This window comes from Acomys russatus, chromosome 3, assembly GCF_903995435.1.
Source record: "Acomys russatus chromosome 3, mAcoRus1.1, whole genome shotgun sequence".
NCBI lineage: Eukaryota > Metazoa > Chordata > Mammalia > Rodentia > Muridae > Acomys > Acomys russatus.
Window position 1 is genome coordinate 18,606,669 of NC_067139.1, and position 26,155 is coordinate 18,632,823.

At 40.7% G+C, this 26,155-nt stretch overlaps 1 protein-coding gene across 4 annotated transcripts in view; it reads left to right on the forward strand.

Annotated features, from left to right (window-relative positions):
- The first annotated feature begins 6,016 nt into the window (after positions 1-6,016).
- The window catches only part of Prpf4b (pre-mRNA processing factor 4B), a 28,982-nt gene continuing 8,843 nt past the window's right edge, over positions 6,017-26,155 (forward strand). For 3 of the 4 annotated variants that reach the window (XR_007833266.1, XR_007833267.1, XM_051169966.1), the window contains exons 1-9: positions 6,018-6,217; positions 12,429-13,625; positions 15,548-15,721; positions 18,952-19,107; positions 20,314-20,395; positions 21,728-21,938; positions 23,558-23,631; positions 25,172-25,262; positions 25,832-25,979. Coding sequence is in view for 1 of the 4 variants with exons in the window: in XM_051169966.1 (XP_051025923.1) it covers positions 6,177-6,217; positions 12,429-13,625; positions 15,548-15,721; positions 18,952-19,107; positions 20,314-20,395; positions 21,728-21,938; positions 23,558-23,631; positions 25,172-25,262; positions 25,832-25,979 (2,174 nt within the window). In the remaining 3 variants the exon portion in view is untranslated. Of the gene's footprint in view, positions 6,218-12,428; positions 13,626-15,547; positions 15,722-18,951; positions 19,108-20,313; positions 20,396-21,727; positions 21,939-23,557; positions 23,632-25,171; positions 25,263-25,831; positions 25,980-26,155 lie in introns of all 4 variants that reach the window. The other variant, XR_007833268.1, reaches the window with a different exon arrangement.

The window sequence follows — 26,155 nt, forward strand, 5'->3', positions numbered from 1 at the left end:
CAACATTTTGGAGGCCAGGCACACTTCCTCATATGCTCCAGTAAGTAATCCCAATAAACTCATTGGCCTATAAGCTAGACTTTGGTGGGGTCATTTCTTGGTTGGTTGTTGGTGCCCTATATTGGTAAACAGACACATTCATATCTCCTGAGGAAAAGTAATGCCACAAAGTTACAAGACCAAGGCTTAGATTGTGCCTGTGCTCCTGGAACTTGGGGGGCAGGGGTGGGGTATATTCACTATGTTTTAGTGGTGAAATTAATAGTGCTTCCTAATGAGCTTGATGATGATTATTTAAACAGCTTCCTTATTCAAGCAATAAGGAAGACAGGAGACAGTTTACTGGAGAAAAGGGATAAGAATTTAGTTTCATCCAAGTTCAGTGCAATCTTCCTTCCCTTCATTTTGTTAAGGATCAGATGACTCCATTCACCTTTTCTTAGTTAAATATGTTAGAATTTGACTTATTTCTATATTGTTCCCTATGGTGTGTTTCTCTAATCATGTCTCAACTAAGGTCACCTTGGTTTGTTTGGTTGTTTTGACTGGTTCTTTCTCTCTAATCTTGTGATTTACACTCTGTAACTTGTTTCCATTATTTCACAGTATGGCCCGGGAACCGTCTGACTATAAACCCATAGTATATACTATACTTTTTCCATGATCATAGAAATAGCTGCAAAATTCTTCTTCTTTGTAATCACCTGCTTACATGCTATAAAAAGGGCCCTCTGGTTTTAGTCCTTGTTGTTTTAAAACATGAAAATCCCAACCATTTGATTTTACCAATGAAGACTCAGAAGTCAGAGGCTGGGCTGAAAACTTGCTAGCTCAGAGAGCATCAATTTCATGGGCAATGTGGTGACTGAGACGTCTTTCTCTGATGACTCTAGGCTATGTCAAGGTGACAAAGCTAATTAGGTCACATAGGTACATTTTTATAAGATACAAAAATTATTATGAAGATGTAATACTGCAAAGTATATCCACAATAATAGCAGAGAATAAAAATATGGTACCTGTAAAAATAAGTAAAAAGGAAAAGACACCTCAACAAGGACTGAAATCTTTGCGACCTGACTTTCATTTTTGTCTGAGACCAGGTCTTCTGTAACTCAGGCTGACTCCAAGTTCACCAAGTAGAAGGGGATGACCCTGACCACTTGGTCCACCCTGCCTCCACTGCTCAAACACTAGGGTCATTGGTATGAACTACTTTTTCTGGTTCTAAGACCCAACTGTCTGTCTGTCGGTCTTTCTCCTTCCTCCTCCTCTGTTGTCGTCATCATCTTCATCATCATCGTGCTAGGAATTAAACTTAGGGCAAGACACATGCTAAGCAAAAGCTCTACCACTGAACTATCGTCCAGTTAATTTTCAATTAGACAGTTGGCTTGAGATCAGGCAGATGTACATAATTGTTTACCTGTTATTTCATTTAATTCTCAGAACAATTTTATGCAATGAGAACTTTTTTCATATTACTGATTTGCAAAATCAGTAAAGTTTAAAAACTCAAAAGTTGCTCATAGTTACATGAGGCCTTCATCTGTCCTAAATGTCTGTCCTAGATGCTGTTCTAGCTATTGTCTCATTAGCTATACAGCTAGTGCAAAGCTGGTATAAACTAGACACCTTGTAACAAAGACAAGGACCAATGCACTTACAAAAATGCTTGCTGAATTAAGTAAACCGTACTAAGTGTTACTGCCACACTGTATAGATGTTCTATTCTGAGGGTATAAAAAGACTAGAACAAAATTTCCTCCCTGCTCCATGCATCTCGAATCTGCTCTTTTCTTACATTGTTGTTAAATAGCAGGGGCAACTACCATGTGAAGGCATTTAGTGAGTGATATAAACTGTCCCTTCAAAATATATCCCTGTCTCTAACAACATTCTGTCTGTCTGTCTGTCTGTCCTCTCTCTCTCTCTCCCTTATTTATTTATTTATTTATTTTGGTTTTTCAAGACAGAGTTTCTCTGCATAGCTTTGGATGACTTGGACTTGTCTTATCGATGAGGCTGGCCTCGAACTCACAGAGACCTACCTGCCTCTGCCTCCCTGAGGGCTGTGATTACAGACGTGTGCCACTGTTTTTCAAAAATAATTCATTTTTATTTTATGTGCGTTGGTGTGGTGCCTGCATGTGTATTTGTGTGAAGGTGCCAGATCCCCTGGAACTGGAGTTACAGACAGTTGTGAGCTGCTATATGTGGATGCTGGGAATTGAACCCAGGTCCTCGAGAAGAGCAGCCAGCGCTCTTAACCACTGAGCCATTACTCCAGCACAGCATTCCCACTCTTACATCAAAATAAGATGCTACTATCCCTCAGTAAGATTACTAATTGGATTGCTTCTTCACTGAGGACATCCAAGTCCATTGTAATCTATTTCCACAAAGCAGCCGAACAAATCTTCTAAAACAAATTAAATCATGTCACCTTGTGACCCCCAAGTTACTCCATGCAGTAGATTTGTAATGAAATTCAATTTCTACCAGCTTATTTCTGGCTTTATTCTCATACCTTTAACAACCCCGCACAGCTAACATCCTGAACCTTATTTTTGTTTTTTGTTTTTTTTTGAGATAGGGTCTCTATATAGCTTTGGAATTCACTATGTAGACTAGGCTGGCCTCAAATTCACAGGTCTCTGCCTGCCTCTGCCTCCTTAGTGCTGGGATTAAAGGCATGTGCCATCATGTCCTGGCTTTTGTCATAATTTCACCTTCACTGTCCTCAGAAAATTACTAAGCCAAATTTATATTTGGGAAACATAATACAAATATGCATAAACCTTAGAAAAGATATTCTCAAACATGGATAATCATGGGTAAAAAGATTAAAATTAATTTTTTCTTAATGTAAAAAAATGAATTTCTAATTCCACTACTTGCTTCAACAAAACAAGAAAAGCCATCAAACACCTTACATCTAGTGTGGCAATAGTGTAAGGCCCCAGACCTTAGTATTGGGTTTCAGACCCCAAAACGTGACTACAGTGCATATTTAACACATCAAAGTGGACCTAGCCTCCAGGTTCTCCCAGTATCTTTTGGTCCCTGTTTCAGGGTATGGCTGGCATACCCTACCTTCTACCTTAAACTTTCTAGTTCCTTCCCTATATAACCCAGACATTTTATGCCCCCCTCCCTCCCCCTAGGGTTTCTCTGTGTAATTGCCATAGCTGGAACTCTCTTTGTAGACCAAGCTGGCCTTGAACTCACAGAGATCCACCTGCCTCTGCCTTCCAAGTGCTGGGATTAAAGGCGTGCACCACCATGCCCATCTGCTTTTATAATTTTTTTCCTTTTATACTCTTAATTCGGTTTGAATTGGTCTATTTCATCAGGGAGAAAACTTATTACTTAGCACAACTGATGCCATGTTGGCGGCACCATTCTGACCTTAGAACCTACCACATAGGTCCCAACACCAGCCAAAATGTAAACAAGGACCTAGTCCATCAAACACCTAATCCGCAGTTCTAGGATCCAGGAAAGTCCCTAACTGTACTCACCTTGCTTTTTGGGTTGGGCAGTTCTCCTCACTAACTGTTCTTGTCAACTGAAGTGTGTCAACCAGGATGTGGTTTTTATGCCTAAAGAACAAAAAAATGGTAAAGCTTGGGGCTGCATGTGTTAGGCAAGTTCCCTGTGCAGTCACCAGCAGGCAATCCACACTTTCTGTTCATCTTTAAGAGTGCCCATGTGTTCTTTGGTTGAGTTACTTGGAACATATACACAGAATATAGAATAAATCATGTTACCAAAATAAATCACAAGAAATACTTTCTACATTAGTAACTACCACTTATTCATATAGGCATTTTGCTCATTATTTCATATATCATGTTTATTCAATAAGAATTATTACCCCTCATATTATTGGTTGGTAGAACTAGGAAAAAAAATGAGCTGTTCTTAGTTGTACAGCAAATGAAGTCCTTTGCTGAGATAAATCCTATCTATGTTCATTTAAGAACATTGCTATTACATCTTATTTTGTGTATGCATGAATAGGGGTCAGAGAACAACTCACGGGGGAGGGGCTGGATATTGAACCTAGCTCCCTAAGTCTCTTGGCAGAACTATTTTCCCACTGAGTTCCTTCACCAGCCAGCCCTTACTTTGTTCTAAACATTGTTCTAGGTGTCCCTCTTCATAGTTAAAAATGGTGCAAAGCTGATACAATCTAGACCAAGAAACAAGAACAAGTCTAGTTAGAAGATGTTTACCAAACCAGAATGAAGTAAAAACTGAGAACTGTTACATGAAAAGGCAAACTATGATATTTCGTACACGGGACTGAGAAAATGTAGTATTTCATACAGGAAAAGGCTAAAAAATAAACCAACATGAATTGTTTGTTCAGTGTGAATAATGGAGGGTGGTTTTCTTTTCTTTACTTTGTGTTTGCCCAATTTTCACAAATGCATCAGAAGGGCTTCAAACCAACAAAAAGCTATATTAAGGCAGGCATTACGCCTCAAGCGTATTAATACGTTTGGCGTCTTCCCAAAGCGCCAAATTCCAAGTCTAAAATCAACTGCTGTCCAAACGGCTTTCTACTTTCTTCAAAGACACTTGGAAACATTGAGTCAAAGGATTTTACGATGCTTATAATGTGTTTGTAGTCTGTTACAATGAGTCTATTAACACGTCACCTGAGGTCGACGACAACCGCGTCTTTTAGAAGGTACGACATTAATAGCTTTCCACGGGAATATACATTATTCAAAGATATATTCCAATTATTTCAGGAATGTGCATCTCGTTTGGAATAATAAATACTTGAAGCAAGCACAGATAGGTGGCAGGAAAAGATGACGCCTCCAGAATCTCAACTTTTTGCAGTTAGCTGGAGGCGTACCAAGCGCTGCCGTCTCCAGAGTCACCAAACAGGGCGGACCTCTACTTGAAGGAACTTGGGGCACTTCAGGGAAGCGCAGAGCCCTGACGCAATCTCTGCAAGCCGCTCCGCTGGCGTGGCGCGCAAAGGAGAGGTCCGGGCTAAGGCGGGGAGGCGGGGAGGCCGGGAGGCGGAGACGCGCAGAGCAGACCCGCAGGGCGGTACTGAAGCCGCCCGGGGCGGTACTATGGAAGGAGCCACCGCGGCCCGCTTTGAACAACGCCCACGCCTTTCCCATGACGTAAGCACGCATGCGTCTTTCTAGCCAGCCAAAGACTTCCGGGAAGTTGGATTCGCGGAGCGCTCACTTCCACTCCGGTCCGCGGAAACGGGTTCTACGAATCTGGACGTTCCAACACACCAGGGCTCCAGGGGCGGAAAAAACACAAGGTACTGTTCGGCCTGTCTGCTACTTTGTAAATGTTTCCTGAATGATTAAGCTAATGTTTCACTTTTTACTAACAGTAACAGCAACAGTTTGGGATATATTTACACGTCTCTATTTCGCTCCCAAATTGGTAACAGCATGGAAATGAATTTGGTGAAAAAATAAAATCTTCAACGAAAATTTTGCCAGCATCACCTCCTTAGATTGCTTTATTCTGCTTTTTAAAATTTTAATTTATTTTTTAAAAAATTATTCGCGTTACTATTCTTCTGTTCTTTTAAGGATGGTTTGCGTAAGTCTGAAATTGGTGTCAGTTCAGTATCAGACAACGTCCATTTATCTCCTCCTTATCCCTCCCCCAAAGTCAATTCCTATATAAAGCAAACTACAAAGAACAGAAGGTCAGAAGGGGACCTGGGAGATACTCTGGCTGTTTAATTAGGCAGGTCTATGTGCCCTCTGCTAATCAGTCAGCAGCAATAAGAGACACAGAGGAATTTTCACCAACCTCTGGGCTCCATAGAGAATGAGCTTCCAAAAACCGCACTCTCTATCCCAGCATCCCACCCTTTTGATCCTCTCTCCAGCAAGTTCCTACAGGTAAACAGCTTCCAGGTGGAGTAAGGCCTTGATCTCTGCGTGTTCCGCCCCCCCGCCCCGCCCCAAGCTCCGGAAATTACATCACGACACTCCGCGTCCCGCCCCCGGACGTCGGGTTTGTCTACCCGGATTCTTAGCGCGGACTCCTGAGTGCCGCTTTTCTTTACGTGCTCTGCACATGCGCGACTGCTTTTCCCTTCTTCCTCCGCTTCCACGGGCGTCCACGGTTCGCTGAGCCGTCGCCGGCGCCGCGGAGAAGTCGGGAAGTTCAAGATGGCCGCCGCGGAGCCCCCGTCGCTGCGGGAGCAGCCGGAGTGAGTGCACCGGGCCGCTGGTCAGAGCTGGGCCGGCGGGCCGCCGCGCAGGGGACGGCAGCGACCTGCGCGACGGGCGGGAAAGTTCAGGCCTAACGGCGACAGCCAAACTTTGCCTCTCGGCGGCGCGCCGTGGGTGGTGCGACGGGAGGCGTGGGAGCGTCCCCGGCTCGGCCGCCTGTGGGGCCGCGGCTGTTGGGGTGCGGGCAGCGCGGCCTGCTGCGCGTCGTTGCCCCGGGAGGCGGGCGGGGGGGGGACAGGAGCGGCCTCTACAGGTCCACTGAGCGTGGCGGCGGCGACTGCTGCTGCCGAGGTCGCGCCTTCCTGCTCCTCCCCCGGGGACCGTGGAGATTTCTGGTCTCAGCCCCCGCCGACCTCCGTGTGGGGAACCCGAAGGGCAGTGGCGGCAGGCGGGCCAAGCTCCAGCCTCCTAACGCATCCAGTTATCCCCGCCGTCCCCCTGATGGTAAAAGCAGAGGCTGAGGTGCTAGGGTCACACTTTTTGACTGTCCCGGAAATTGTGCTAAGCAAAGTCCTTCGCCCTTTACTCTAAACTCCCAACCACAACCCGGTATTTCTCTGTCTCCATTTGCAGCCTATTTCCAACTTTGAAACTTGAGACAATGTAAGGTAGATTGCCTGGCTTTTGAGGCCTGGTAATTTCTGCCCTAGTTCCTAGACAGACTTCTAGGAAGGAAGATGGGAGAAGTATTAGGAATTGTTGGTATTTCTAAACCATACTAGTCTGCTTTTAATTACGCAAATACAAAAGTCTTTGATGCCAAGAGAGACATCCTTGAATAGGTAAAGACGCTGTTGCTTAGATAAGAGCAGTGTTTTGTTTCTCATGTTTATGCTAGGAAAGCTTAATTTAAAAGAGGCTGGCCAGCCGGCTGTGGTGGTGCATGCCTTTTAATCCTAGCCCTCAGGAGGCAGAGGCAGGTGGATCTTTGAGTTCGAGGCCAGCCTGGTCTACAAAGTAAGTCCAGGACAGCTAAGGCTACATAGAGAAACCCTATCTCAAAAACCAAAACCACACACACACACTCACACACTCACACACTCACACACACACGGAGAGGGAATGGGACTGAAGACGGTGTGGCAACAGCACCCCCTTTTACTTCTGTTGTCTATGGTTCCAGCCTCTTTAGGAAAGCGTTTGATACCGTCTCCAGCACAGAGGACAAGTGCCACCACATAGCTTGACTTTTTTGTTTCAGGTCTAATCCTGTGTTCCCCTGTCATTTGCTTTACTCAGCTTGACACACTTTTTTTTTTTATTAAATATGTTTGAACGTTGCGTTGTTGTTGTGACAAGTTGGCTTAGCAGATAACAGATAGGGTTTTTGTTTGCTTGCCCCCAAACCTGCCCCCGCCCCAGTCGGGGTTTCTCTGTGTAGCCTTGGCTATCCTAGACTGGCTTTGTAGACCAGGCTGGTCTCGAACTCACCGAGATCCACCTGCCTCTGCCTCCCCAGCGCTGGGATGTGGGCCACCACTGCCACTCCATTTACTCTAGGGAAGAGTTCATTCATATTTATTTTGAGAATGATTCAGCCATGTTATAGTTGCAAACTTAAATAATGCTATCCTTATAAACATGCATTTGTTTAGGCTCTGGCAACTGTAAATAACACTAACTGTATTTTTAAATTTTGCCCTCCCCCCCCACCCTGCCCCCCCACCCCCCGCAGAAGTTGAGTAAATGGATTTTTTTCCCTCTGCATCTTATTTTCGCTAATTTGGAAGTAATTAATGAAGAAAGTGACAATTTGGTATGAAAACTGGCATTCTGTGTGTTGCTGTCCATAGTGCGCAGGGTCTAAATGGGTTGTAGTTATACTGAATAGCTTGTGTTACAGAGAAACTATTCAAAATAGAAAATTAAGAAAGAATACACATATTACATCGTTTTAAAATTACTCAAAGGCTTGGAAGGCTTTTGTTGAATGGCCTGTATATTTGTCAGCTTCTTTAGTTCAACATAAAAGAAAAATCTATTTGCAGTCACTAGGAATCAGGTACTATGCAAATCATTCAAATAGCAGCTCATTAATTCTTGTAACAATACTGTGGAGGTAGATAATGTTATTGTGGGTATTTTATGGATGATGAAACTAACACAGAGAAATTAAGTCGTGTTCAAGGTCACACTGTGATACAGTATGGTTTTAAAGGCTGGCTTCTGACTGTTGTACTGTGGCTCCTTTTTCAGTTGCCCTTAAATTTTAAAATATTTTTTGCTAATGTCCCAGAAAGATGATTGTAGGGGCTGAGGAGGGATTAAGGATCAAACTCAGAACCCATTTGCACATGATAATAAGCAAGTACTTTACCCCTGAGCTACATTATCTGCCTGAAGTCATTGAGCAGGGCCTGATACTAGGAGTAAACCCAGCCTATCACAGAGATGCACCCGCCTCCCCTGAGCTGGCTGTGTCCTTAGGCTGCCCTCCCAAGGGTTGTATTTGCAAGCATGCCCGCCATGCCCAGCCAAAGATGTTCTTTTCATCTGACATTTCTAATACATTGAAATTTAATTCCTGAAACATGACTTGAAAAAGGTAAGAGCAGAAGCTAGGTTTAAGCCTAATTGGTCTTTGGGATCTATTCTAACATGTCTCCATCGATTATATTTTAAAAGAAGTCATTTAGTTACTTTGTTTGCATTGGCTTGACTTAGTATTAACATTTTTAAAAGATAATTGTCCTTTAAAAAATTGTCAAGCTTGTTAATCTCTAAGGAATATGTTGAATGCTTCCCAAATAAATTTATTGACTACCGTAGCCGAGCAATGGTTGTGCATGCCTTAAATTTCAGTATTCCAGAGGCAGAGGCAGGCTGATCTCTTGAGTTTGAGGATTTGCCTGTGTTACTGACTATCCAGTTTTTATAGCTGGAGAAAATGCATTAGAGGAGCATTGCCCAAGGTTAAAATAGCTGTGTATATTGGGGCAGTGTTTTGAGTCAGGTAGGTTGATTCTGGAATCATCACCCTTTGATGTTATTCCTTACAATATGTAGTAACCACCCTGCATCTCCACAGCCTGTGTTTGAACAAGTATATTTGTTTTCTTTCTTTCTTTCTATCTATCTATCTATCTATCTATCTATCTATCTATCTTGGAGGGCAGTTAGTTCATGCTAAACACTGTTACAAATAAGTATCTAACATGTTCTAAGTTGTTTTCACCATCTTACAGAAGAGATATCTGAGGTAGGAGACCCCTTAACCTTGCCAAACCCGAAATGTAGCACTCAAAAGGTAGAGGCACGCAGATCTCTTAAGTTTGAGGGCAGCCTGGTCTACAAAGCAGATTCTAGGACAGCCAGGGCTACACAGAGAAACCCCACTGTTGGAGGGGGGGCGGCAGGGGACAGCATACAGCACAACACTTTGCCATATTCTCACAAGTAGTGCAGTAGTGCAATCAAGTTTTAACTCCAGGTATCTAGCTTGGGGACTGCTTACTTTCATTTTAAGGGTGGTTTCATGTAATATGACTTATAGTTACTTTTGTAACTAAAATTCGGTACTGTGAACAATTATTTTATAACCATTTAAAACGAATGTTTTCATCTTTAAAAAGATTAGTATAATATTTCTTGAACTTCCCCCCCAATCATTATAGAGTCAAGGGGAAAAAAACCAAAAAAACAAAACAACCCCCCTATCTTCTGGATGAGCGATTGCTGAAAGGGAAAGGAGTTACCTGTGTATCCTGTGTCAGGAGCAAAGTTGAAATGCCTACCACTGGGTCGTTTGTTTGAGTCCATGTGCACCCTCCCTGCGCTATAACATAAAACAATTGCTTTGTTTGTTAGTGTTCAAAGATACTGTTCTTTCTCTTTCAAGTCTTTGATTTAAAAAAAAAAAAAAATCGTGACCTAGGAAACCACAGTATATTTGTCCTGTATCATCTTATATTCACTAGCAAGAAATTGTCCCACATGAAACCTTGACTTGTTGTAGGGCAGTTCCTCTGCACATTTCTTCAGTACTTCATCGTACCAGAAATTGAAGTTGGTAAATTTCAGGCTTCCCTTTGTTTGATGCCATGTAGTGGCTGTGTGTTTTTTACTCCTTCATTGTTGTTAACTGAAAACTTTTCACTCAGAAATATTCTGTATCCTTCTCCCCTACTAAGTTACTGAAAACTGAGACCTGACTAGAGGACAAGATTGTCCCCCAACTCCAGCCACAATCCCCAGATACGGCAGTGTTTTCTTAAATAAACCAGCCACCACTCTAACCTCGTCATTCCTTTGGGTTCCCAGTGGACCTTTAGTTCTGTCTCAGTCACTCTTGGAATCACATGTATTTTGCCATTTCACTTAAGATCTTAACCTGTTTTAGGCCAGGGTTGATGCCCTGACCACAGTGACTGAGCATGGTTTTCTCTGCATGAAAGACTTTTATGTCTGTTTTAAGTGCTGTTTCTTTCCAAGTTCTCTGCTCACTCTCTTGGCTACTGTTATGGTTGCTTTTAGTTATTAGCCCACATTTCTTCTCAGTTACATCTTTTCTTCAATGTGTCCACTTGCAAATAAGTTGGACACACATGAACGTGCGCGCGCACACACACACACACACACACACACACACACACACACATATACTCTCCCCTGTTTCTACAAACCGTCCTTAACTATCCTCAAAAATGGGTGTAGGTGATCTTTGTTCCAACACCCGCTTGTTTATATCTTTGTCACTGGTGCTTCTCCAGTGTTTTGTGGTTGTTCCCTGTGGTGTTCCTTCCCATTGTACTTTACTTTTCCTTGAGGGAGGCAAATATGTCCTTGCATATTCTTATTTTCCAGTCACCTTGCTGAATACCTGCATATACTAGTAGGTCATTTAAAAAATATTCAGAATCTGATAAATAGATTTATGATTATTTTCCTTTGCAAGCAATAAAAAAAAAAAGAAACTTACTCAAAAATACTAGGAATATGTAATTGGAGGACAGATGAACTGTATCTTCCTCCAGATTAGTGTGGTGGCCTGAACCCAAGACTATATTTAGTTTGCCTTTGGTCCCATCTTGTAGTAGTGGTGAAGGTGCCTTCAAAGGGAGAAATTAATTCTTAATGGTTGTCAGAGCTGTGATGTTTGGTAGGATTGGCCTATTAAATGTGTTATTTGTTTTGTTTTTTGGTTTTTTGGTTTTTGAGACAGGGTTTCTCTGTGTTGTCTTAGCAGTCTAAATGGGTTATTTTACTTAGGATAGTTTGCATTTACAGTGACTCCGTTGGGACACAACCCTGTCTATGTAAATCTGCAGTGCTGTTGAGCCTGTATTTAATCTGGAATTACTGAACACTTCACCTTGATAAGTGAGAGTCCTTTATTCATTAGCTCATTAAGACTCAAGCATTTAAAACCAGAACTTCTCTTAGTTGATTCTTTTTCACATAGCACCTGTGAATATGAACATAATTTGGGATAACAGTTTCTACTTGAAGTTCAGAGAGATTAAATAATTTGCTGAACAAATACTGGATCAAATCTTGCAGAGTTTCTGGTATTAGACTACTGTTGGTCTCTAGAATGCCCTTCCCTGTGCTTGTTGTAGCTAGGTAGCTACAAACCAATTGTCCTCATTCCCCGCTAGTTCTCTGAAGTCTTAGCCAATAGGAATTTGTTTATATTGTCACTGTCCTCTTCAGAAGCTTCCAGGGTACACTGACTGCTTATTTTGGATTTTGAGATTTTTTTCAAGAAGGGGTGATTAGGTGAAATGTGTTCACAGTAAGTAAACTGCTAGATTTGTTGTTGACACACCAAGTTTTCTGAATATTAAGTGGAAAAGATCAACTTCTTAGTATGTCAGTGTCTGTGTTTTATGAAAAGAGAGAGTGGCACTTTTGTTTAAAGATCTGTGAGAAATGCTCGTTTAAAATCAAATTACTGGAGTGTCTTTATAACTAAAATTAACTGGATTTATTGTTACTAGTTTGGTTTTTTTTTTTTCAGTTAAATGATTTTTTAAAAGCCACACTCTATATTTCATCTAATACTTTTAGTTCGGCTGATAAGACAGGCTGTTGTGTCTCCACCACCTCAGCTCTCTTCATATGTTTTCTTTGAAATAAAATACCCGAACTTACAACTTTTAGTGACCAACATGTCACACTGAGATTCATTTGATCATTACTATTGTTATAACTGATTGTGATTGTAAAATGTGTTTCATACATTTATAGGATGGATGATGCGGATAATTCTGAAAAGAGTGTAAATGAAGAAAATGGAGAGGTGTCAGAAGACCAATCTCAAAATAAACATAGTCGGCACAAAAAAAAGAAGCATAAACACAGAAGTAAACATAAGAAACATAAACATTCCTCAGAAGAAGATAGGGATAAAAAACACAAACATAAGCATAAGCATAAGAAACACAAAAGAAAAGAAGTTATCGATGCTTCTGACAAAGAAGGCCTGTCCCCTGCAAAAAGAACTAAACTTGATGATTTAGCTTTGCTAGAAGACTTGGAAAAACAGAGAGCCTTGATTAAAGCTGAGCTTGATAATGAGTTAATGGAGGGAAAGGTCCAGTCTGGAATGGGGCTCATTTTGCAAGGCTATGAGTCTGGCTCCGAAGAAGAAGGAGAGATTCACGAAAAAGCAAGGAATGGCAATAGGTCCAGTACCAGGTCTTCCAGTACACGGGGAAAACTTGAAATTATGGACAACAAAAATAGTGCAAAAAAACGAAGTAAGAGCAGATCCAAAGAACGGACTAGACATAGATCGGACAAAAGGAAAAGCAAAGGAGCTGTCGAAATGGTGAGAGAGAAAGCAAATAGGAGCAAGTCCAAGGAGAGAAGAAAATCCAGAAGTCCATCCAAAAGAAGCAAGTCTCAAGACCAAGCAAGAAAATCAAAGTCCCCTACCCTTAGACGGCGGTCCCAAGAGAAAATCGGGAAGGCCAGATCTCCTACTGACGAGAAGATTAAGATTGAAGAGAAAGGTAAAATAAAGGATAGGAAAAAATCGCCAATTGTAAATGAAAGAAGTCGAGATCGGTCTAAAAAATCCAGGTCCCCAGTTGACTTAAGAGATAAATCCAAAGACAGAAGGTCAAGGTCCAAAGATCGGAGGTCAAAACGGTCTGAAATTGACAAAGAAAAGAAACCAATTAAATCTCCTTCAAAAGATGCTTCTTCTGGGAAGGAAAATAGGTCACCCAGTAGAAGACCTGGCCGTAGTCCTAAAAGAAGAAGTTTATCTCCAAAACAGCGAGACAAGTCAAGAAGAAGTAGGTCTCCACTCCTCAATGACAGAAGATCTAAACAGAGCAAATCACCTTCTCGAACACTGTCTCCAGGCAGAAGGGCCAAGAGCCGGTCCTTAGAAAGGAAGCGGAGAGAACCAGAGAGGAGACGACTTTCTTCTCCAAGGTAACCTGTTCCTGAAACAGTCACGCTTTTTACTAGTGCTTTCTATTTTAAAGGAAAAAAGAGACTGTAAAGATAATTTAAATGAGATAGTGATGGGTTTCCTAACTTTAATATAATTTAGTACATTAATTGTATTAACACTTAAGTTTTTGATAGTAGTGCGGGCGTGGTCGTGCACGCCTTTAATCCCAGCACCTGGGAGGCAGAGGCAGGCGGATCACAGTGAGTTCGAGGCCAGCCTGGTCTACAAAGTGAGTCCAGGATGGCCAAGGCTACACAGAGAAACCCTGTCTTGAAAAACCAAAAAAAAAAAAAAAAAAGTTTTTGATAGTAATTTATGTACGCTTTATAAATAACTTGATGACTGTTTCAAATTCCTGACTTTATTTAGCCTCTAATTTGCTTAGTCAGCCATTAAAATCTAAGCAGTTTACTAAATCTGTATGGGATTATTTTAATTCAGTGAGAAAGAGTCCTTCATAAGCCACTTTTTTCTCTATTTGGTGGAGAGGAGTTTGAGACATGGTCTAATTGTAGCTGTGACTGACCTCAACCTTAATGCTCCACTTTAGCCTTCTAACTTTGGGAACATAGGTGGGTCCCACCATGCTGGCCCTCATTTTTATATAGTAGACCATCAAAAAAAAAAATTTGCTAGGATCATAGAACCATAGAACTAACTTCAGGGAAAATAGGAGTGGCGTTTTAGAAACTGGTTTATTGTGTATATAGACTTGTACATTTTTTAATTAATCTGCCAAGTTTTACTTACTAAGATAATGTTGCCTTGTAAAGATTGTATGAATTCCAGGCTGTTCATTCCTCTTAATGTTTGGTGTAACTATAAGTTGATCTTGAAGTCTGTATCATCACATTCCTGAGACCTTTCAAGAGTGTTTTCAAGGTGCCATCGTAAGAGATTCTTTAGTCTTCACATCTGAGTAGCATTATAGTAAAGTGCTCCCTTTTTTCTCTAGCGTTCTGTGCTGAGGCTGTTAGTTTTACTGATTGTTTTTATCTAAAGTGTTTCTTAGTCACGCTGGGTATTCCAGTTTGACAGTTTTATTAAAGACCAAACTTAAGTATTTATTCAAAACACCTTTTAAAAATATGTAGAAAAGGTACAGACTGAAGAAGAGGCCAAATAATGCAGAAGCCTGTAAGTTCTTGGATTCCCCAGCCCTCTACAACTTCTCCCAATAAGTTTATATTCTCCTAGCCCACTTCACATGTACATAAGTGGAGTCTTGCAATTTATCTCAAAGTACAGATGGTATGCATTTTTTGAAAAAATGCTGTGATGTCAGTGTATATAGTCTCATCATTAAAATAGTTTATAATAGCAATGAGCTAAAGTGTGCTGATGAACATTAGGTTTATGTTTCACTGTTGTACAGAGAGATGTCTGTTGATTATATGTGAAGGTTCTTCATAGAATAATCACAAAAGTGGATTTACCCAGACTCCTTATATGTACAGCTGTATCTTAGAAAGTACAAGTTAACTCTGGCCTTTACACATGTGCTAAGGCACACACATGCACACATAAATACACATACAATAAGCAAACAAACAAGATTCTTTACCCTAGAAATGCCAATATGTAGGCACTTCAAAATGACGAAAAGAATATTATTACCCATTTAGGCAACTTTTATCCAAAACATATAAAATTAGAGTTTCTTTTTAACATACAGTCTCTAAAGTCTTATGTTTTGAGGTCATGGGACATAAACTTTTATTATATGCCTTCTATAACACCATAATGCCAGTGAGGTCATCCCACTTTAAATGGTGACTCAAAGCAAATTAGGCAGGGTTGCTCTCAGTAAGTTTGTAAATCTTAGGACTTCTACCTATAAAACAGATTTTTTTTTTAGTTTGGTCTGTTTTTCTCTGAACTTGCATTTGTTTCCCTTAAGAACACGACCTCGAGATGATATCCTCAGTAGATGTGAGCGATCAAAAGATGCCAGCCCCATCAATAGGTGGTCTCCAACCCGAAGAAGAAGTAGGTCTCCCATTAGAAGGAGATCCCGTTCCCCATTGAGACGCAGCAGGTCTCCAAGAAGAAGAAGCAGATCTCCCCGGAGAAGGTAAAGAAGAAGGACAAATGTATTCTTGACTCGTTAATCTTTGCCTCTTTTTGAAACTTGAGTGAGCCGCATTACCAGGCTTTCCTGCAGACCGTTTTTCTCTGAAGTTGTGATGCCATAGCTTCCTTCTGCCCGCATGTGGTACTGCACACAGTTTTCTTCAGTGTAGTTTCCTTTCAAATTTATGCAAACCATTGGTCTTTAAGAACTCAGTTAAGAGGTTAAGGCTCAGCCTTCTGAAAGACCCAAATTTGGGTCCCAGCATTCATGTCATAGGATCACAACCACATTGTTACACCAGCTTAAAGAGATCAAGTGTCCTCTTCTGGCTTTCTTGACACCTGCATACATATGGCATTCATGCACATAGATAGACATATTAAAAATAATTTAAATATTGATAATAGAATCTTCTTAAACTAACAGGGTTTTTGTTTGTTTGCTTGCTTTTTATATACAAAATTGTATAAGTAACTTGATTTCTGGTTAGGATTTTCTGACTAAAAATAAACATTTCAACTCAGATTGTTAGAAAACATTTTATATAAAGTATGTATTACTTAAAGATTAATAGAAGAGACTTAAAATCCATGCACACATTAGTCTGAATTTATGCATAAATGAACATCCTTTTATCAACCTTTTAACATCTTATAAATATGGTTTAAGAAGACAGTACACCAAAGGTGGCTTACATTAGAACCACTTTATATGTTTCTGATGTTTACTTCTTAAAACTATCTTCTTAGAAATGGAAGATGTGTAGATAGAGCGCTTTTGCTCAGTGTGAGGTTTCTGCCTTTACTGAACTTTTGTGCTGCCAGTTTGTGTAATCCAGTTTGCTGACCAGACTGGAGAAGGTGGTGTTTCTCCTGCCTCCTCTTGGCAGCTTTCTTGTCTTCTCTGTTACGGATCTATTTTCTCTTTGTAGTGCCATCTTTCCTAGATGGCTAAAAGGCTTTGGCTCTCTTGGAATTGGAGTTACAGGCATTTGGGAGCGTCCTTATGTGGGCGCTGGAAACTGAGCCTAGGTCCTCTGCAAGAATGGTCAAGGCAGGCTGGAGAGATGGTTCCATGCTTAAGAGCCCTGGCTACTTTTGCAGAGGATATAGAGCCATGTGACCCACATGGTGGATCACAACTCTCCCTTTCTTCCCCTTTTCACTATAAATAAATAGATTAATTAATGTTTTAAAATTTAAAAAGAAAGTCTTAGGTCACATTAGATATACCCATGTTTGTCTTTCCCTTACCTAGTAAAACAGTAGTGTTTCTTTAAATTGGTTTTACTAAAACAGCTAGGATGGTTTGAAATAATTCTGCTTGTACAGAGCCTGACTAAGTGCCTTTAATCCCCAGATCTTACAGGGTGTCAACTGAGAACCAAGCTTGAGAATTGTTTTCTGACCTCTATTCATGTGCCTACTACATAAACACACACACACACACACACACACACACACACACACACATAAATAATAAAAATTTAAGGCTTCATAAAGTAACACATTCTGGTGCATGTAAAGTTATGAGTTGTGACAGTACATCCAGGGACAACTAGAACAGTCTAGTCATCACAGCACAGTCTAGAAGGAGAAGATCTGGCCTCTTTGATAAGTGAATCTTTTGACTCTAGTTCTTAGCAACTGTCTATTGTTCTGTCCTTGTGGTTTCAACTTAAATTTCACAGAAAACTTGTTTACACTCTTGCTTTTGAAGTTTATATTATTAGGAATACAGTTTACAATAAGCACAACTGACATAAGCAGCTTAGAAAATAAACATGGTTTAGACACAAAGGAAATCGCATTTCTACTATATTAATAAAATAAATGTCTAGCTGGTGAGATGGCTCAGTGGATACGAACACTTGCTCTACCAGCATAAAAACCTGTGTTCACACCCCCAGCACTCAGATACAAAGCTGAGCATGGCTACCTATACCTTTGACTCTGGCATTTAGGGGACAGACAGGTGGATCCTGAGAGCTGGCCGCTCTAGCTAAAAAAAGTTAGTTTCCAGGTCATTCTAAGACCATATCTCAAAGCAGTAAGGTGGAGGGCAGTAGAGAAACATCCTGCTCTGGTCTCTGCATTCCTACAGTTGGATATGTGTGCTCACCTCCACATGAACATCTACACACAAGAAAACACATGCATGCACACAGTATGGCTCAGTAGCCCATGAGTCACAGCTGTGGTTGCTGTGAGCATACAGAGTGCTGGTAGTGAGGCTCAGTTGTTGAGCGCTTGACGAGCACTCACAACCTCTAGAATAACAAAGAAACAAGCAGAAGTGTTTGTTTCTCTTGAGCTTAACTCCATGAGAAAAATAATAATAATTTGATAAGTACTATGAACTGTGTTTTAGTTGTTTAGATTTTTAAATGAGAGGCCAGAGAGATTCTTCAAAAGCACTTGCTGCTGTAGATGAGGGCCTAGGTTTGGCTCCCAGCACCATGTGGTGGCTTACTGTTGTCCGTAATTCTAGTTCCAGGGCATTGAATCTCCTTTGCAGGCTCTGCAGGCACCAGTTATTTTTACACACACACACACACACACACACACACACACGGGCCCTTACAAACAAAAGCTTCACAAACAAACTTTTAATACCTCTGGGTATCCTCAACTATTCCCACCAGTCCTCATAGCCTCCTCTTGAGTACTGGGATTCTGCAGTGTGCCGCCATGCCTGGGTACCTCTCTTTAATAGAGTAGGTCTTGAAGATGTCTTACAAGATTTCTATTATTATGACACAAAACCATGACCAAAAAGCAAGTTGGAAAGGAAAGGCTTACACTTCCAAATACATTGTTCATCATTGGAGGAAGTCAGGGCAGAAATCTAGAGGCAGGAGCTGATGCAGAGGCCGTGGGGGTTGGGGTGCTACTTACTGGCTTGCTTCCCATGGCTTGTCCGGCCTGCTTTCTTAAAGAACCCAGGACCACCAGCCCAGGGATGGCGCCACCCATTTTGGGCTGGGCCCTCTCCAACTGATCACTAATTGAAGAAAAAGTCTTATATCTGGAGCTCCTTCTTCTGATAATTCTAGCTTGTGTCAAATTGACACACAAAACCAGCCAGTACAGAAATCATTTAGATTCACAGAAAAACTGAGCACAGAGTTCAGAGTTCCCTTCGTTCTTGCCCACACATGTATGTTCTTTGCTCAATTCCAATCAGTACTTTAAAAAGTATTTATATGTCCCTCTTTTCCTTTCACATAGAGATAGGGGTCGAAGGAGCAGGTCACGTTTGAGAAGAAGGTCTCGATCACGGGGTGGTCATAGGAGAAGGAGCAGAAGCAAAGTAAAGGAAGATAAATTTAAAGGAAGTCTCTCGGAAGGAATGAAAGTTGAGCAAGAGTCTTCATCTGATGATAAGTAAGAACGGAATTGTCACCATTTCATGTTTCTCATGTAGGAAAATTGATGTGCTATAGATCTTCAGTTTCTGTCTAAATGTCATAAATGAATGCTTAATGTCATGCTGAATTTAAGGTGGCCTTTTGTGCTTATTAGTTAGGCTAATGGCATAAGTAATGATTTTCTGAATTTAAGGGTTCCGCTTTGTCTAGATTGAGTTGACTATTGGGCCATTATTTTACTGTTTTCGTTTTGCTTATCAGAAAAGGCAGACCAATTTAGGTAAGGGAAGACGTTTCTGTACAAAGCTTAGACTTTTCAGTTTGTGTCAGATGTTGAATGCTTTTCAGTTGGACTAGTTGGTAGCCTGTATTTGTTACGATAAACGCTTCAATGACTAAAGTATTAGAAAACATTTTAAAATGCAAGCGTCTAAATGCGCTATCTCAGAAGCAAAGCTAATTTAGTTGAGTATTTCTCAGTAGCACTTCTCGCCTCCCCGGAGACATGTTGTTCATGTCTGAAGACATGTTGTCATCACCTGGTGACGGAAGGCCAGGGATACTAGATCCTGCAGCACACAAGCTAGTTCCCCTCACAAAGCAATCCACCCTCAATCAGTAATGCATGGGTTAAGGAACCCCGATTGGTTCTATGACCGAGGAAGCTGGGAAAGAGAAAGGTTGTATGTAGAGCCTGATGCAGTCACAGTTTGTGTGTTCATGTCAGAACTACTCAGTGCACTCAGTAGGTCATAAAGATGTGTGGGTGGACAGTCTGGGCACTCTTGGACATTAAGCCACATTGGTCTTCTGAGAGTCAGGTGTTTACCTGTATCCTTTTTTGTTTTTTTCTTACACTGGTTTCTGCTGGCTTTGCAGGTGGCATCACAGACTGCTTGCATTTTTTTTTTTTAATAGGAAATAGAGCAGAAGTATCCAGAAAAAAATAACAGCTTTGCTTTAGAGATGAGAAAACTCCGGTCGGAGCAGTGAAAGAACTCTTCTAAGGCCAAGAGAGTCGTGGTAGCCTTTTTGCATGTAGAGATCTTTCTTGTTTTTGTTCAGTGCCATGAACAAAGTGGGGGTAAAGTTTGCTAGGCTTCCCTTAGTGCAGAGCCTTGGATAAAGAGTGATGGTTTAGACTGAGGCTTGAAGTTTAATTTTAAAATGTGCAAGTTAACAGTTTGAGAATCTCTAGAAATGTTTGACTTTTTTTCCCCAGCCTTGAAGATTTCGATGTAGAGGAAGAAGATGAAGAGGCTCTAATAGAGCAGAGACGGATACAGAGGCAGGCGATCGTGCAGGTGTGTGATGTTCTTTCTGGTGCTGAGTCCTCAGGGCAAGAAAGGCTTCTAAGCTGAGCAAAGAAGGGAGTAGTGACAGTACCCCCAGGTCACTAGAAGAGTGTGCACACATTCGTGAGACTTAAAAAGGTGCCCGTTTCTTTAGTTATTAAAACTGACTGTTGCTTGTTTCTATTTTACATAGAATGGTAATCTGAATTTCTTGTGTAAAACATGAGACTTTGAGGTATTCTTATTTTTAACAGACATGAAAATTCTTACAGTATGGGATAAATTAGAAGTTCAGTTAGCAAAATGAATTAAATTGTTACTATACAAAAAGCACTTCAGTATCTACAAAGATAATGGCAAGTTTTATAATTATAATTTTGCTTTAATTTTTTTTCTACTCATGCATGCACATGTATGTGCATGTGGAGGTATGGAGATGAGGATGATATGGGAGGAATTGTTTCTCCCCCCATGTGTGGGTGGATTCTGGAGGTTGAACTTGGCTTGCCAGCTTGGTGGCAGTTGCCTTTACCCACTGAGCTGTATTGCCAGCCCACAGTTGGGATTTAACTGAAAGTTGAGAGAGAAAGGTGTTTTACACATCTCAACAGTCATGAAGTAATAAGATGTGCTGCTTTGAAGGACAAACCACATCTCCTTGGCTGTTCTGAATCAAAAGCCTGGTACAGCCACTGAGCCATTGTGGACAACGATCCTTATAAAGTGCATTCTCCAAGGGCAAAGTTAACAACAGCCATGGCAGCTCACCTACCCACACTTAGCAAAATCTAAGGCAGGAAACCGAGGAAAGAATCAACTGCAGGGCAGACCTGGAAGGTTTTTAATGGCACTCTGTTAGAGTCTGTACTAAGCTGATAAGATACTCCTGAAAACTTGGTTGAACCTGTTTTGTTTGCTCTCAGCCAGGTTCATGATCCCTTGTGCCAGACAGGGCTCAAAACATAGGCATTTTTAAATGTTAAGACAGTAACATGAGACATCTTAGGGATCTAAAACAGATCCTGTAATTAATACATTAATATTTCTAAAATGAGGTAGATGAGCAGTCACAGCAGAGGATAGCGAACAAGGATAAGCAGCTGTGGTCTGGTCAGGTCTCAGCACCTAATGAGTGTGCACCAAGCAGATACTTTCAGGGTTTGTGAAACTGAGAGTTTTGTAAAGACTGTGCATCTGATGCAAGCCAGGTGTGGATGCCTTTGTGTTTTATATTTGCGTGGCTCTCAGTGTCCTATTGCAGCGATTTTTTTTTTTTTTTGCAAGTAATATATTTAGATAATATCTGATTTTATGAAGCTGCTGTATCTGTTGTTACTACAGAAATACAAATATCTTGCTGAAGACAGCAACATATCCGTGCCTTCTGAGCCAAGCAGCCCCCAGAGCAGCACGAGATCACGATCACCTTCGCCAGACGACATCTTAGAGCGGGTGGCTGCTGATGTAAAAGAGTATGAGCGAGAGAATGTTGACACGTTCGAGGCCTCAGTAAAAGCCAAGCATAATCTAATGACAGTCGAGCAGAATAATGGTGAGTTAGAGTATGTTAGCGAAGCTTTCTCTGCGGTTTTAGCCGTATAGCCTGATGATGATTAGCTTTTGAGAGAAAGCGTGCAGGAGTATTATGCTCAAGTAGTGCTGTGTGTTAAGGTGCTTTTTCACTTACTTTGTGTACGTACGTGTCTGTATAGTAGAGCTGCACATGCAGGCCAAGGAACAACCTCAAATGTTCTCAGGCCCTAGCCACCTTTCTTGAGACATGGTCACTCACTGGTTTGGAACTTGAGTAGGCCAGGCTGGCTGTCCAGGGAGCCCGTCTTTGTCTCCTGGTGCTGGGATCACAAGTGTATGCTACTTTTCATACAGGTTCTGGCAAGGCAAGGGCTCTACTGGTTCTCATTTCTTGTGAAGGATGTCAATATTTTATTCAATCATCTGAAAGTGTGTATGTGGATTATGTCCACTTGTGACCACCCATCTGATACTAATTTAATAAAAGTGCACATCAAGACATTTTCAGTACTGAGCCACAGAGTTTTTGAATAGTTGCCTACAAAGTCAATGTGCAAGTAAGAAAAGTTTGATTAATAGTACTGACGTTCTGTTGATGGAGGTTTTAGCTTCTGTTTTCATTTCTCAAGTATTAATGTAAGAAATGGATGCCAGCTGGGAGTGGTGGCGTAGGCCTGTAATTGCAGCCCTCAAGGAAGCAGAGGCAGATTGATCTCTTGAGTTTGAGGCCAGCCTGGTCTTAAATAATTGAGTCCAGAGCAGCCAGGGCTATACAGAGAAACCCTGTCTTGGGTGGAGTGGGATGTCTAGACCAGGAATAGATTATTTGTGTGTGCTCCTGCTATATGTTATCAAATTCTCCACTTGGTTATGTAATCTTGCCATCCCATAAACCACACCTGGGTACTTATTTATTCAGAGTCTTACTAATATAGTATTGTCTTCTTTTAGAATTTTAGCCACTGTTCTTGATAAGTACTTGTACTTAATGGTGGCTTTAATTTGTATTTCCCTTACTGTGAATTGAGCGCGTGTTCACTTGTAGAAAACTATTGTATTTATTTCTTGTTCAGTTTTCTTTACGAGTGTTAGATATCTTAGGGGCAAATTGTAAACAGGTTGATACTAATCTGTGTCTGTCCAAAGGGGGAAATTAGCCCTTTGAGATATTTAAAGAAGATTTTAAGGACAGTTTTTCTTTTCTTCTTCTTCTTTTTTTTGCTTTTCTTTTTTGGTTTTTCAAGACAAGGTTTTTCTGTGTAGTCTTGGCTCTCAAGGACTTGCTTTGTAGACCAGGCTGGCCTTGAACTCACAGAGATCTGCCTGCCTCTGCTTCCCAGAATGCTAGGATTACAGGTGTATGCCACTGCGTCCAACTCTAGCTTTTTATTCTACTCCAAGATTATCATACAGCTGTTAGCTTATTTATAAACTAGCTGGAACAAAAGTTGATGTTCATCTATATGATGTGTACTTCTAATGGAAATTTTTATATCAAATTTAATAATTTCTCAATTGAATTATTGGCTGAAAGCGAGTGAATAAGGAGATATTTGATTAATACTACTGAATTTTCTGTTGACTTGGATTTTATTTTCTGTTTTTATGTCTCAATTATTAATGCATATTTCATTTAAGGTTCATCTCAGAAGAAGCTTTTGGCACCTGATATGTTTACAGAATCTGATGACATGTTTGCTGCTTATTTTGATGTGAGTAATTTTAAATTAGTGACATAGGAAAAACTCTGTATGACTAGGGCATAGGAACAGGTACAGGGAGAGATGAAGTCCACAGTAACATCAGAAGTGCTAACATCTAGACAGGCTGTGTCAATAGGATCTCAAAACTGAAGTGTTCTAGTTTTGTTCCTTCCTGAGGCCAAAACTATTGGTTTTTAAAAGTCATATAACAGAAAAATTGGAGAACTTTAGCTAAGTTGCACACCAACCCAAAAGCCTAAATGTGTAGTGCATGTATGCACGTGTGGTAGTTAGAGACTGTAAGTGTTTTTAGTCACTAGATTTTTTGTTTTGTTTTTATTTTTGTTCTTGTTTTGCTGTAATGTTTTATCAGTGCCTTTTTCTTGAACGTTTTTTACTACAAATACACCTGAACGTCTGTGGCCATTTTCGGTTTATAAAAGGTCATAAGAAGTGCAAGGCCTTAGAAGAAACAGAGGATAAATCTAACACGAAAAATGAAAATGAAGTAGGATAAACAGTATGTGAGACCCTGCAGACATTGTGATTGGCCTAAGTAATCTGTAATGTGTCACATGGACCACAGCAAGTACACTAGAAGAAGAGGGATTAAGAGAAGATGAAATAATTAGTGTGCCATTGAAACATCAGCACCCAGCATTTGCCTATGTGATTCTGTGTTCCCTATCTTTTACCCTATTGAAATGCCTGGATAGTTAACTTATTTGGGTGCTAGCCCATAATTAGCTGGCTTTGCTGCTTTGGGTCCATGAATAGACAGCAAATCATGGCTAGAGTAAGTGGTGTAAAATTGCTCACCTAATGGTCAAGAAGAGGGAGAAAAGAGGAAGATTTTGGGTCTCATAATCTCCTTTGAATTTCTGCTAGCTATCAGCTCTTTAAAAGAGTCCACTGCCTCCCGGTAGTACCGGCCTAGGAACCAAAGAGCTTTTGTCACAAAGACTTAGGAGTGTGGGCTGGGGGCGTTTAATAAACAAACAATAGCGTTATTGCAGGATCTTCTGTGTATCATGGAGAATAATATGGAATAGAGTTCTTCACAAATATTAGATAGATGTTATTTTTAATTTTCCACACAGGCTCAACCTAGTACAGCCAGTGAATGTTACTACATTTCATGCCTGTGTGGTAAGGGTTCAAATGTCTCCATGGACAGGGAGGCAGAGAAGGAAATGATGAAAATCGGTAGGTAATGTTGGACACTGGTTGGTTTATGGAGTTCCAGTAGGTAGGAGTTTCTCCAGTCTGTCTCCAGGGAGCCAGATCTAATTTTGAACCTTAATTTTCATTTTTAGTACCCTCTTCATACCCAGAACCTTTTGGAAATCTTCCCTAAATGTTTTTCCTGTTACTAAGATGTAACACGTTTTGGTAATTATACATTGGCAACCTTGAATTTATGTAAGCAGTAGTAACCATCAGTTGTTAATTTAATAAATGCTAGTTTTGCCATTTTTGAATGTGTTATTAAGGAGCTATTTTAAGTGTGCAGCCACTGGTAACCATTCAGTTGCCTCCCTCATTTCAGAGTGCTCGTCTCCGGGCTGCTGGCATTGGGAAAGATTTCAAAGAAAATCCCAACCTCAGAGATAATTGGACAGATGCAGAAGGCTATTACCGTAAGTTTTCCTTTCTCATCAACTTAAAATTCATTGTGCAATTTCATAAACACATTGCTCAATATAATCACACATTGTTGATCACTGTCTAGAAAAGTGTGGCTCAGCCAGTCATGGCATATGAATTTTTGTTATATTCCAGTTAGCAGCCCAGAAGCATTACATATTAGTTAAAGTGAGCCTAAATTTATGTGTAGGTATTTCATCCATGAATGAACCCTCTGTAGAGAAGATGGTCTACCACTTGACCATCTTTATAATACAAGGCAAGAGAAGTGACAAAAAGGAACTCGGGGGCTAATCACTGAGCGTTTGTCTTGCAGTACTACAGCTGAAGACACTTGAGTGAGCATGTTTATAAAGTTGTCAGCAGCTGATAGGACCATGAGAGCTCTTAGAGTTGTCTGAAATAGGCACATTCTGAAAAAATGACCAAGGCAGTGGCTAGATTTTTTTATTATGTGTTAGAAACTGACGATTTCATCCAGTTTTTAAATGACTTCAATGTTTTAACAACTTCTTGATTTTATTTTTATAATCACACTTTTAATTTTTAAATTTGGCTTTAGGTGTGAACATCGGGGAAGTCCTAGATAAGCGTTATAATGTGTATGGCTACACGGGACAGGGTGTGTTCAGCAATGTTGTACGTGCCAGGGATAATGCAAGAGCCAATCAGGAAGTAGCTGTAAAGATCATCAGAAACAACGAGCTCATGTAAGTTCCGAACTGAGCAAAAACAGCAACAACAAAACACCCAAACAAGAAACTCAGTTACTTAAAAATTTTAGAGAAGATTTTTGACTGTGGAGTTTTTAATTTGCAGCCACGTGTTAGATGGGAGGTTGTATGATGTCAAGCTCATTTCACTACCTTCTCTGCACTCAGATGTC